General features: G+C 42.8%; 1 protein-coding gene across 1 annotated transcript in view; it reads right to left on the bottom strand.

Annotated features, from left to right (window-relative positions):
- Positions 1 to 2885: 2885 nt before the first annotated feature.
- Positions 2886 to 14235, bottom strand: part of mphosph8 (M-phase phosphoprotein 8) — a 29770-nt gene continuing 18420 nt past the window's right edge. The window contains exons 8-14 of the mRNA XM_012880055.3: positions 13654 to 13794; positions 13347 to 13433; positions 12177 to 12331; positions 11824 to 11975; positions 7784 to 7908; positions 7074 to 7157; positions 2886 to 3982 (exon numbers count right to left, since the gene is read on the bottom strand). Coding sequence (XP_012735509.2) covers positions 3941 to 3982; positions 7074 to 7157; positions 7784 to 7908; positions 11824 to 11975; positions 12177 to 12331; positions 13347 to 13433; positions 13654 to 13794 — 786 coding nt within the window. The 3' untranslated portion in view covers positions 2886 to 3940. The remainder of the gene's footprint in view (positions 3983 to 7073; positions 7158 to 7783; positions 7909 to 11823; positions 11976 to 12176; positions 12332 to 13346; positions 13434 to 13653; positions 13795 to 14235) is intronic.

The following is a 14235-nucleotide window of genomic DNA, read 5'->3' on the forward strand; positions in this document are numbered from 1 at the left end:
TGTCATCCAAGTATTCCAGCAAAGTTGGTCTATAAACAAGTAAACCTTTGTAATCTGGACCATCTTAGTTATCAACATCACATGTGCTTCCTTTTATAAGGTGGGAGAGTACCTAGCCTGAAGCAAGAATGCTGTGGTTGTACATATCAGTTTAGTACTGATCTAAAGACCATCTCTGGTACTGAGGTTGCTGAGGTTGTTAAAAAGCTCCTCGGTGACAAGGCCCCGGGGGTGGATGAGATTCGCCCTGAGTACCTTAAGGCTCTGGATGTTGTGGGGCTGTGTTGGTTAATGCGGCTCTGCAGCATCGCTTGGACATCGGGGGCAGTTCCCCTGGATTGGCAGACTGGGGTGCTGGTCCCCCTATTTAAAAAGGGGGACCAGCACCCCAGTCCAACTACAGAGGAATCACTCTCTTAAGCCGCCCTGGTAAGGTCTATTCTGGGGTTCTGGAAAGGAGGGTCCGTTAGATAGTCGAATCTCGGATTCAGGAAGAGCAGTGTGGTTTTCGTCCTGGCCGTGGAACACTGGATCAGCTCTACACCCTCAGCAGGATTCTGGAGGGGGCATGGGAGTTTGCCCAACCAGTCTACATGTGGACCTGGAGAAGGCATTCGACCGTGTCTCCCGAGGGATCCTGTGGGGGGTACTCCGGGAGTATGGAGTACCGGACCCTTTAATAAGGGCTGTCAGGTCTCTGTACGACCGGTGTCAGAGTCTGGTCCACATTGCCGGCAGTAAGTCGGACTCGTTTCCGGTGAGAGTTGGAATCTGCCAAGGTTGCCCTTTGTCGCCGATTCTGTTCATAACTTTTATGGACAGAATTTCTAGGCGCAGCCAAGGTGTTGAGGGGATCCGTTTTGGTGGCATTAGGATTGCGTCTCTGCTATTCGCGGATGACGTGGTCCTATTGGCTTCATCAGGGCGTGATCTACAGCTCTCACTAGAGTGGTTCGCAGCAGAGTGCGAAGCGGCCGGGATGAAAATCAGTGCCTCCAAATCCAAGACCATGGTCTTGAACCGGAAAAGGGTAGAGTGCCTTCTCCGGGTTGGGGAGGATGTCCTGCCCCTAGTGGAGGAGTTCAAGTATCTTGGGGTCTTGTTCACGAAAGAGGGGAAGATAGAGCGGGAGATCGACGGGCGGATTGGTGCAGCGTCTGCTATGAAGCGGGTGCTGTACCGATCCGTTGTGGTGAAGAGAAAGCTGAGCCAAAAGGCGAAGCTCTCGATTTACCGGTCGATCTACGTTCCTACCCTCATCTATGGTCACGAGCTTTGGGTCGTGACCGAAAGAACGAGATCCCGGATACAAGCGGCTGAAATGAGTTTTCTCCGTAGTGTGTCTGGGCTCTCCCTTAGAGATAGGGTGAGGAGCTCAGTCATCCGGGGAGGACTCAGAGTAGAGCCGCTGCTCCTCCACGTCGAGAGGAGCCAGTTGAGGTGGCTCGGGCATCTGGTCAGGATGCCTCCTGGACGCCTCCCTGGAGAGGTGTTTCGGGCACGTCCCACCGGGAGGAGGCCCAGAGGAAGACCCAGGACACGCTGGAGGGACTATGTCTCCCGGCTGGCCTGGGAACGCCTTGGGATTCCTCCTGAGGAGCTGGCCCAAGTGGCCGGGGAGAGGGACGTCTGGGCCTCCCTACTGAGCCTGCTACCCCCACGATCCGACCCCGGATAAGCGGAAGAGGATGGATGGATGGATGGACTGATCTAAAAAGCTTTCACACAATGCTCTTAAAGAAACGGACAAGCATCTTACCACAGAAACCATCGAAATAAATGTTGAGATCACTTGAAAAACAGAAGTTTAAACCTTTAGACTTTAAATCATTCCGCGAAAGAGAACAAAGGACCAACAGTGAAACTAGTAATGTTTCAACTTTTTATGTTGTGGGCAAAATTGACAAGTTGAACATACTGATTGGTCACAAATCCCCCCTCCCCCCAAATTTAAAATGCTAAATAATCCTTTTGCTGGCGAACCAAATTTGTACCATTCTTTTTTCTGCCGTCTGGCATCCGTACCATTTCAATGTAGGCCAAAAACTAAAATTATGGTCTCATCTGACCAGAGCACCTTCTTCCTTGTTTGCAGTGTCCCATACGCAGATTGTGGCAGACTGGAAACAGGACTTCTTAGGGTTTATTTTCAGAAACTTTCCCTCCATAAAGGATCGGCTTCGTAAACAGGACAACTAATGGTAGCGCTTTTAACAGCTTCTCCCACCCGAGCAGTGGATCTCCTGCAGCTCCTCCAGAGTCTCCATTGGTCTCTTGGCTGCAAGACAGAGTGCTGCACTCTTCAGATTTTTTTTTCTTCTTCGGTGAACACCTTTCCTTTTCCTTGTATCGTTTTCCTTGTACACCGCAATAGTCTACTTTGTGTTGCTTCATCACTTACAAATATCCGACTAAAATACATTGAAGTTTGCAGTTGTAATAAAATGTAGATAAAATAAAAAGCTTAAGGGGCATGAAGATCTCTGTAAGGCACTGTGGATCTAGACAGTGTGACTCAGTAAACATTTATCACAGGTTCTAAATGCAAGTCATGAGTTTTAGGAAGCAGTCAGAAAGTGAAAAGAGGGGAAAGATGCGTTAGCTGCTGAATGCAAACCAGATTTTCGACTGCACAATTAAAAAAAAAAAACAGCAAAGGGCTCATTTTGATCAGACATTTAGGTTAATCTCAACCCAACCGTCACTACGTTTGCATTTCTGCTCGGTGCAACATCACTTGTTTAAACTACGTTTAGACAACAGATTTAGAAATCTTAAAATGTGCACGGTTTTTTAAGCAACCAGGACACCAACTTTTGGTCACAATTACGCATTTTTCACGTCAATACTAAAGCTGTTTAAAAAAACATTCAGGAGACTGAAGGTAAGAATTAAGTCAAAGCTTTAATTGGCAGTCATGTACAGTACCTATGTAAAAATATCGAAATTTTGCAATGGTCATTTGATGACGACAAATCTTTTCTAATGGTTGCAACAAAATGAAGGAAGATAAGTCTGAAAAAATGTTAGGCCTTAAAACAAAAAAAAAAAAACTACCAGCAGAGCTTTTTACAGCACAAAAATAACTTAACCCACTTCTACGGGGGCAAAAATGTCCATGAAACATTAGCAGTCGTCACTTCAAACGTATATCTTTCACAATTTATTTATCATATGTGAATCTGTACAAACTGAAAAATATATATAAAAATAACTCACAGAAGTTGTGCATGGCAGGCAAAGGAAACATCTCTTTTTTTTTCTCTCACTAAAACATCTCATTTTAAAATAACCCTCCCTCCCTCTGGTGGCAAACGGGACAGCCGACCACGTGGAGGAAAGGTAAAACGATGGACGAATGTGTCCGAGAATCAGCGTTGGACATCCTGTCTCTTCCTGGCGTACTGTGGAACGATGTAGTGACTCTACCGCTAAATCAGTTACTGGTTTAGCAAAACCAGCCGTTGCTACAGTTTTTAAAGACGGTTTGGAAACAGAGACTGACTTTCCCCGAAGCAATAGAAAAAAAAAAAATACGAAAAAAAAAAAATACTTTGATTCAACATGTTTGTTACAAATCAACAATTGAGGGGGGGCCTTACCTTTGTCTGTTAAAACGCTGAAAACAGAGAGGCTAAGGAAGTTCTGGGAAAACAACCTTTTTATTCTCTGAATGCATAAAAGGTACCACGCATAAATGCTCAAGCTAGACTTGGCATCATTGCACGGATCTATATTATCCCCCCCCAGTCAGCAGGAGGAACTCGGAGAAAGGCACGACACATGAGGGATTTCAGTCTTTGGAGTCTGACAGCCTCCCTCCTCCCAGGGGCTGAGCCGTGATTGCACCGTCGGTGAAGGACGAACTCCACTTCTTACTCGGGTCCACGCCGAGTCGGGCAGCAGCAGCAGAATGGTGAAAAAGGCTCTCCTGTCATCGTCACTGCAGTTGGACTCTGTATGCGCAGATGAGGAGCTTCACCTGAGGGGAGGAGACGACAGAAACGGTAAGAAACCTGCAAGTTCCCAACATGCAAGGAGGCCCTTTCAGGCCTCAAAGGCTTGGAGCTCATCACTGAAGGAAATCCTCAAAATGACAGCAAAAATGCAAAAAGCTGCTCAGCAATTATGGGAATTATTGCTATATGACAGCACATCTCTTGTCTAAATCGTTTTTTTGGAGGTTTAACTGTATGCCGAGCAACACCTTGCTAGATCTTCTCAGACAGGAAACAAGCTCATAGAAAAAGGGCAGCAACTTGTACTAACGAGAAACCTCTGCTACCATCCCTGACCAAGATGAGGCTTCCTCACCTGTAGCTGAACTCATTTCTCCAATCCTCAGGTACCTGTCCTCGGAGCCTTAAAGTACAACTCACCCTCATGTAAAAATATATTCCCCCTCAGACAAATCTGAACAATTCCATCAAAGTGGGCGGGATTAAGCGGGAAGGGGGGTGGGGTGGGGAACGGGGTTTGTGCTCGAGATTGGGGGAAATCAGCCATACTGAATCATGGAGAGTGAGCAGAGTTACGCTGGTAGATACACCACAGTTTGCTCTCTTCAGGTGGAGGATTTTCACCCCCAGAGGGTTGAGGGAGGCTTTGTGGAGCCCTGAGGGCCAGAGGCTTATCAGTTTGAGCCAACGACTCAATGCGCCGACTGAGCAACGCCCGAAGCCGGTGCTGCAGAGTGCCGAGGCAGTTTTCAGGACGGGACAGCTCACAGGCAGAGACGTTTAATCGCTAGACTGAATAATAATTACTGATAACTGCTACATCATTTGGCCTACTCAAAACTCTTATTCAAAATATCTGTAATTTATCTGTAAGATTCAAACTATTTTGCCATATATGACGTATATTTCTGTAACTTAGTTTTGACAAGTCAGAATGACAGTACGAATTTTGATTTCACTTATAGCTGTTAGTAATGTCAGTAACAGTGACATTATAACTAGTCAAAATGACGCTATAGATATCTATAATGGCAATTCTTGATAATTCCAAATTTACTGATTAAATATTAAAACGTCTTGCCTCTTATGTCAGTTTCTCCAAATTATGTCACAAAAACCTTTGAACCAATAGAAATACGGATTCTAAATTCAATGCAAGACCACCGGTTACCCTAGGAGGGCGCCTACCTGACGGTTTTAGACACAAAAGCAGGATTGCTACAAATATGCACTAATTTGTCAAAAATAATGACCAGGATATGTAGACAGTACTATAAGACAACCATGTTACCGGTTTATTGGCAAAAGTTGATTTGAGGGTGAGTTACCCTTCAAATCAGGAGTTCCTAACCTTTTCAGCCTGCAACCCCCAAAATAACAGTGCCAGAGACCGGTGACCTCCTTTTGGTGGATGGCATGTCTTCCTTTTTATGGGGAGATTATGAGGCTAACGTCATTTAAAGTTAGCCTCATAAAAAAGTAGTACTTTTATAAGTACTTCCCCTGTGTTAAAATGGAAGCGGTTTCAGTAAAGAAATACAAATCATTTTGCCACACCCAAGAGGTGTTTCGTAACCCCCCCAGAGGTCCTGGCCCATTAAGTATGTCACGTTAAGTTTGTCTTAGACGTCGGTTCCGGGAATGACCCTACGGCCACTATGAGTGGGTTCTAGCTGCAAGTCGGAAAACCAGCGGGATTCGCCAACGGCTGTGGTAGCAGCTAAACAAGACATTTATGCGTTTCTCTCCATTTTAAAGCCCCCGGGTAGTAAAGAAACTGGACACTGAAACCTGAGCTGCTCTGTGACCTTTGACCTTCCCAGTCTGTCCAACATCAGGGCCTGTTCTTGTGATCTTTACGATCTGGCTTCCAGGTGGAGATGTGGACAACGTTGCTGGCACCTCTGGTACAGAGATGTAAAGACTTCAAAGAAATTCTTCTGTTTTTGCATAACCTCCACCCTATACCGGCCTCTTCTGTGAGAAGCTGATCCACTATGCAGAGGCACTGCGTATAAGGCTGAGTTTATCAGTAACTTCCTCAGACTGAAGAAATCTCTTGGGGAAGAGATGAAACGTTTCAACAAAGAAGAACCTGTCCAGAGGACCTACTTATTTTGTATTTAAGATTCAGTAGTGTAAGATTTCACTAGGCTGGATCAGACAGACAGCAGGGCTCCCAAACACACCACTGACGCCCCACAAGAAATGTATCGATTCGACAGGATACGGACTGGAAAAGCCATGGAGCAAAGCTGATCTTTTAACCAGATCTGTACTGATTTGGCCAAATGTTCCTGGAGAAAGTCACAGCCATGTACTCTAATGAGGCTCCCATGGTGGTTGGTAAAAAAAAAAGAAAAAACACATCACAGTGGGCGAGAGTTGCACTCTCCAAACGATCATCCTTTGTGGTACACCGGAGTCACCCGGAGTGTTGGATCCTGATAAATTCACAGTTGGTCTCGATTGACCAAAGCAGTATCAGAAAAGGTCCCGGTGCCGTTTAGTAAAGTCCACACGATCGCCTTTGCGAAGGTAAAAGCTGTTTTAGTTTTCTGCCGTCACATCCACACCAGAAGCGGGCATGTTGATAGTGTCTGGTGGTTGCTATGGAGACTTGGTGGCCCTAAGATGCTGCACCTTGCAGCGGATCTCTCACAGCGAGCATTCGAACAGAGCAGAAATACTCTGAACTACAGAACACAGACATGTTTCCTTTATTTTTCAAACAAAATCCGCAAAGGATTTTTTTTATGTTCATCTTGATTTTACATAAAAATCTACAGATGACAAAAAATAAATAAATAAACGAAACCTTTTTACCCTGCAGCATAATTTACTTCTCCACTATTCATTCTCTTAGCCATAATGACCCAGTTTGATTGCACAATAATATTTTTGACAGAAGTCTGCTCCTGACCCAGCTTGTGTCGGTCCTCCGTTTTACCTTATTTTGTCAACCTGCATGGGGCGCCTGACAAAGAAACATCTAAAAACTTTCAATGTGCAGACAACTCTTTAATTCGCCACTTTCACTAGAGTGTACAATATAAAAAAGGAGCAGAGCTGTTATTGTAAGGGTTTGGGGGTTTAGGCATGTAAATACGTCACCTTGGCCGATGGTGCTTCAGCTAGACGAATGAAGAGTTTGTTAATCCCTGGAACCGGGCTGAAGGAGTAGATGAAGTGACTATCCTGAAATGTTGAAGGCACAACAATGACAAGAGAAAAAAAGCTGATTATTACCCACAGCTCATACATTACAGTCATGAAATCTCAAGAATGCTGGGTCACTTTCAATGAACACTGAAGCAAACGTCTGAAAGATCGATGGGTACAATCCTATAAACCAACCAAATAAGTTACCATCAGAAGGTTAACTGCATTTTTTTAAAACATTTTTGAATAGATCGCACTGTGATCCATTCAATCATTTCACCAAGGAGATAAATGAAGTATATTTACTAATAAAATCAAAGCATCTAATTATTGCTGTCCACGTTGCTTGTAAAGAGGCAGTAACTCTTCAGTGAAAGCTTTCGTTGAGTTCTTTGAAACTTTGCAACGTAAACCTGCCTTTTTACTATGTTGCTTTAAAATGAACATGGAAGATTGACCAGTGAGGCTAAAGCGCATGGTTTCTGTGAATTTACTGCATAGTACCTTAGTTAGCAAGAAGCAAAATGTCATGAAGCCAATTAATTTTTTTTTTCATTGTGGCAACTATAACAGGTCTGACTGTTTTTTTACCAGCTAGGTTTAATTTGGTTCGATCAACCAGCCTCACAATAACAAAGTAAAAGAGCAGAATGTGCACCAACCAGGAAGATGGGCAGCTGGAACTTGTCGTTGAGGACGACAGCGTGAACACTGCAGGGTCCGCAGAGCCTGGCTGTGATCTCATTCAGGAAGTTGGCGTGAAAGATGAAGAGCAGAATGCCCAAACCTGGAGCAGAACACAAAGCACAGAGGGTTTAGGAGGAAAAACAAACAAGAAAAAAAACATCCAAAGCACCTGAACCCATGTAGACTCAGCAGGAGTTTTGTAATATAAACAGAATTATGATAGAAAACTGAACTGAAACGATCGTAACAAAGGAAGATTAAGTATTAAGGACATCAATATCTTACATTCAAATAAAGTCCCTCAGAAAAATGTTCACAGCTTGAAATGTTTCACATTTTAGATGTCACTTTCAACGCACTTCTTGGAATTTTAAGCAAAACGACACAAAGTACCACATCACTGTGAAGTGAAAGTAAAAGGATGCGTGATTTTAAAAAAAAATTGTCCAAAAAGAAATTAGACAAAAGAGAAAAAAAAAAGAAAAAAAGTATTTCTAATTTTATTTCAGCCCCCTTCAGTAGAGCTAAATTGGATCTAGGTCAAGAGTTAAAGCAAAAATAATCAGTCTGATTGAAAATGGTTTCTAGTCAGCCTATATTTCCTTTGGGGTCGTGGACATCATGCCACATTACGTACCACGCTTGCTTATTGCACTAAGTCAGCTTTAACCAAATCTGGCAGTTTTAAAATATGTATTGATAATTCCTGTATCTCTGCCTCCTTTCAGTTTCAGAGCCTTGGTGTCACCCTGGACAGCCCTCTCCATCCTCTCCTTCACTTTCCACATCCATACCATCACCTGGTTAACTTTCATCTTTGCAGCATCAAGTTCTTCCTTCATTTTACTGGATCACAGTCCGCTCACCTCTTGACTTTACACTTTCAGCTCCCTTCCCTCCCTGTACCCCAGAAAACCTCCATAAACTGTAACTGGTACAAAGACAGCAGCTTTCATCGTTACATCATCTACTTCACACCTGTACATTAACTCCACTGGCTCCCTGCCACATTCTATATAAATCATGATCAATGCTATGAACATATAGCCTCGTGAGACCATCCTGATCTCGCGAGCTTTCAAGGTTTCACTCGCAGATCAGTCTGGCTACTCTCCGTTAAAGAAAATTTGGAGCCGTTCACCAAACGAACGTCCAATCAGCGTTGGCTTTGAGGCGGGTTGAGGTGTGACGCAACGAGAAGCGCGACAGTTCAGTCTAAAGAACATGGCGGCTTCAGCCGATGAAACTAGCGTTAGCGTGGCTATCGAGCAAGTTTTATCGGAATTACAGAGTATTTCTTCACTGAAAGAAGAGCAAAACACTGCTCTGGAGGCTTTTCTCAGAGGAAAAGATGTTTTTGCTCTTCTCCTGACTGATTTCGGCAAGAGCTTGTGGTTGTGTCTTCGTCGTCGCTGTCAGTACGTCATATGCTTCGTTGATCTGATTGGTTTATTTGGCCCGTCTATCACCAACATAGGCCAATCAGCTAACCAGTATTTTCGCCCCTTCCCAAAATGACTTCAACGGAAGGTTTCCAGATGGATATGCGGAGCAAATCTATCTTGCAGAGTCAGGTTAATGAACATACGAGGCCAACCACAATCTTGTCCTTTAGTCAATTTCTGACTTATATATCTATCCAAGAGAATGCAAGTTCAAAGAATTTGCTAGGTGATTTATCTTTTTAGTATTTTATTTAGTACCATGTTTATCCATAGAGGGATCTTAAGGGGCTTATAAATAAAATGTTATATTACAATAAAAGGGGAACCACACTACTAAAACACTGCAGACAACAGGGACGTGATTTAAAACCACCTAAAACTGGAACTGTGTGGTTACACACACGGTCGGCCATGGATACAGGTGCCTCGGTTCTGTAGCCGATTCACGTAGGGGGGCCAGGTCTAAAATGACCAAATGTGGGACAACAGGATGCTTGTGAGGGGCAACGTGGGACACACAACACTTTGAGGACGTCATACATTTTAATTTAACACGGATCGCACATTACAATAACCAGCCTCTGCTTTTCCTGCTATTGCAAAACAATTAATTATCACAAATCACAAATTCATAAAAAGGCATCATTTAACTTTTTGGAAGTTTAATAAAACTGTTACATTTTAGCCCTGTGACAGGATGGAGCCTGTGTCACCGCCTCTCACCTATTGATTGCTGGAGACAGTCACCAGTCACAAAAATGAGCCCGTAGAATCGACAGGAGGCTTTTTCAGCTGTTTCTGGTGCGACTAGCTTCTACAGTGTCGCGTCACATCGCGCTCCTGTCCGTGTAAAAATAAAAAATTACTTTGGCAAGCTTCATAAAAAGCTCTCTGAGAAATGCCTTTCTCTGGCCTCACCCAGTTAACCGTACTCTTCATTTTTTTTATTACTATTATTATTTGGACGTAGTTTCCTTAATAATCAATATGCATCAAAATCCATGTCATTTTATCTTACGAGCGTCCCGGTGCGCAGCTTCATATTAACAGCCGAGCAGCTCTCACTGACGATCACTGCAGCGCTGCGTTTTTGTTTCAGAAAAGCACGAGTGGATTTTCTTAAAAACCTTTTTCTGAATCTGACCCAGTCAAATGCGAGACTTTGTTTCAGTTCGTGGGACAGCGGGGCGACGGTGAAAAATGCAGGACAGTCCCGCACAAACGGAAATCATGGTCACCCCATTTCTAAGGTAAAGAGGAGGTGTGCTGCAGGAATCATGCGGTGCCTGGCAGGTTAAGCTTTTGGCATCACGACCGTCAATCTTCCCATTCTCATCCGTTTCTCTCAGCCGAGCCTCCACTTAACATTTAACACCACCATCAACGGTCGATATAGCCAACCCATCTTCAAGAAAAAACGCGTTGTGCTAAATTAGCGTGAGCTAGCGCTACTCTTCTTTGTGTTTGAAATAAAAACGTAATAGTGAATCACGAGGCGATTTGGTCACACACGTTTATCTGCTAAGTTACTGGAGGCGTGGGAATAAACGCTGACAGATGACGTGGCCACATGTGGAAATATCACTCAATTTAACTCCAAGAGCAGCGATAGACACACTTACCGAGGAAGTTGTTCTCAGATGTTCGATCTGCTGAACTTTCTGACTTGCTCGTTCTCATAAGTCCAAAGAAAACGTTTGACCACCACTACTTTAATTCATGCCATCTGTGGCCAGTTTGAGAGATTCTTCCAAAAGTTAAAATGATTGAACACCGACAAACCTCAGACTGGCAAATGTCTGCTTTGCAAAGACCCACCCTACTCTCTTTCTGATTGACTAATGTCCCGGCTCTTCCAGGTTTCACTGAATTAGAGCAGCTTCAGTTTAAAACCTTGAATAAAAAGTCTAAACTGAACCAAGTGGATCTATTTTTTTGCTCTCTTTTTCTGATTGACGTAAATCCATCGCAGCGACGGAGAACTTTAACCCTGATCTAGGTCTGGAACTTGACTGACCCAAACAAATTCACACACTTATACCAAAATTCAAACCCTTCAGTTTTTAGCTGAGGCTGTATTTTTAGAGTCGTGTCTAGCCGTATTTATAGCCTCCAACAGGACTGCTCTGTACTTGGATCCGTCCATCCTCCCATCAACACTGGCCAGCTTTCCTGTCCCCCTGAAGAAGCATCCCCACAACATGATGCTGCCATCACCATGCTTCACCACGGGGTGAAACTGTGGGTTCAACTTCAATGCTTTTGCAAAACAGTGGAAACCGTGAGGAAATTGGGAACTTTTGACATTAATTGATAGAGTTACCAGTCAAAAAACATATACCTCACATGGATGAATATCAATACCACAAATACTATCATTAATTGAAAGACAGGTTAATTTCCACCCCCTTCAGTAAAAGTCTTTCATTACAGACACTTATCTTTTGCACCTTTTTTTTTTTTTTACTTTACCTGACAGACTTCACAGGAAGAATTACAGATTTGTAGTGTTTGATGGAGAAATGGTGAATTAAAAAATTTTAGCCATATGTTAAAAAAATGTGTTTTACCTTCTGGTTGCGGCTGTGCCTTGAAGCCAAACTCCATGGAAAAGTCAGGTCCCTCACAAAGCCTGTGGCAAGCCAGAGGGAATACGGGCTCTAGCAGCACCAGACGGGACTCAAAGTATGCTCGGATGGTGTCCTCGGCCACACTGGATAGCCTGGGGGATGGAAACAAACACAAAGCGTCCATTTTGCATTACTGTGCAATAGGATCTCCTGAAATATTTCTCTATCCTGAATACAGATTGTATCATTTTTTCCGAACTCTTCCTCCAGAATCCTTTGCAGAATAAATCATCACTACAAACACTAAACTTTAATGCAGAGGCGCGATTATGAAAGCTCCAGATTGTGCTTACTTGCTGATGTGGTCCTTGACGAGGTCGCACACTATTAAGTTGTTGCTGAAATTGGCGAAGTGCAAAGCCGAGTTCTTGTGTTTAGACAGGATGTTACAGTCTGCTCCATACTCCAGCAGGAGGCGAACGATGTCAGCATTCCCTCTTTTGCAGGCCTGAAACACAATCAACATCTTCTAAAGGGCTTCCCTCTGCAAACTCTTTGTTTATTTTCCCCCAAGCATTAATAATTGTATATTGTATTTGCACAGATATACTGATGTGATTAAATTTAGTAAGGAACTGCAAGAAGCAGATTCAGTGTTTTGTAAATGGCTGGAATACTTCAATATTATTTGGTGACTTATTAATAGGCGGGCTTTTACTGTACCACAAAACGGAAGAAAAACAACAACACGTTGGCCATAATTTAAACCAGTCTCTCTTTTAAATATTTATATAATCGAAATACTCAACAAATGCTGGGGCATTACTATGTGAACAAAAAAACAACTTTAAAACTTCCACTACAGCAATGGATCCTCAGCTGCCATTACTGCAGAACAGAACAAAAGCCCAGCAAGTTAAACTCCTGCCTACAACAAATATTATATGAATATCTATGACATTTTAAAGCTAAAATCTAATTAATTTTACCAGCAAACACTTAAAAATGAATAATCTCTACAAGTCTGCTAATGACGCCAAGCTTATGCGACACAGCTTCCCAGTTTGTGACACCGCTATATATCTTTTTTCATTTTTATGAACCTGTTGCAATACTATCAAACCGGCTAATCACGTTTTACGTGATTAGCTTTCTACCTGAAAAAAAAAACTGCAAAGGCAAAATTAAGATATAAAAAAATCCAAAGGCATTTAGAGAAAAAGATTTAAAAATACAAGTTACCTTCAGAGCTGCATGATATTATGAAAATATAATATTTGCTATATTGTTGAGTATCACTATAATGATATAGTAAGTCAATTATTTCCCAGTAAGGTATTCGGATATTTATTTATTATTATTTTTTTTTTTTTTTAGGCCAAGCAGAGTTAGAAGGCTGGACATATGAAACATACCAGCTTAATAATTCATGAATCAAGGCACTTGTTTTGCAATTGTAATACTGGACACGCCAATATTGTGATGATGATTATGGTTGAAATATTGTGCAGCTCTTTACTTACTTTCATCAGCGCCGTTTCTCCTCCGAGCGTCTGAGCGTTGACGTAGGATCCTGCCTCCAGGAGCATTGCAACAGTAGTCAAGAAATTCTGACATGAAAGGACAGCAATCAGAACAGACTATATCAGCAAATGTTGTGCCCACAAACAGGGAATACGACTCCAGTTTCAGATGCTCTCAGCATATGTTACAAGAATAAAAGAACAATGTGTACATATATGTGCATGCATGTTTTTGACCATTCTTTTTCTTCTAAACTTAAAAAGGACAGGTGATGTCTAAACCAGCTTGTGTAATGGATGCCGTTACCTTTTCGGCGGCGTGCATCAGTGCTGTGGTACCGTTCTTCTGCCTGGCGTTCACCCTCACTCCCTTCTTTATTAGCAACCTAAGGATGTCATCCTGCCCCCCGGCTGCAGCCAGCATGCACAGGGACATGCCGCTCACATCCTGTGGACAAACACAGGCAAAAGATGTAAGCCTTTAACACGAAATGGTTCAAATTAAAAAGTATGAGTTTGTACTGGATTTTTATGCATGAGGTGGGGGGGAGGTGGTAAAAGTATAAAGATTAAAATAAAACTACATTTTAACAAACATTTTTGCATTGCTCTAAAAACACCACATGCGTTGATTTCAATCTAAGCATGTCTAACCGCATGCAGCAAGATTTGTTTCAACATTATATACCATGAAGGATGCCATAAAACGCTAAAAAAAACAACAACACACACACACAACTAAAACCCACAACCCCAAATCGTACCAATATCCGCTTTCTGACTTTTAAAGCTGGTGTATCTGCGGTTAGCATTTGTCACGTTCTTCCTTTGTTTAATGATTGGCTCCATACATAATTGCAATATGGGCTATAGGTGTCGAAAGAAAGAG

The sequence above is a fragment of the Fundulus heteroclitus genome, chromosome 7 (genome assembly GCF_011125445.2).
Source record: "Fundulus heteroclitus isolate FHET01 chromosome 7, MU-UCD_Fhet_4.1, whole genome shotgun sequence".
Lineage (NCBI taxonomy): Eukaryota > Metazoa > Chordata > Actinopteri > Cyprinodontiformes > Fundulidae > Fundulus > Fundulus heteroclitus.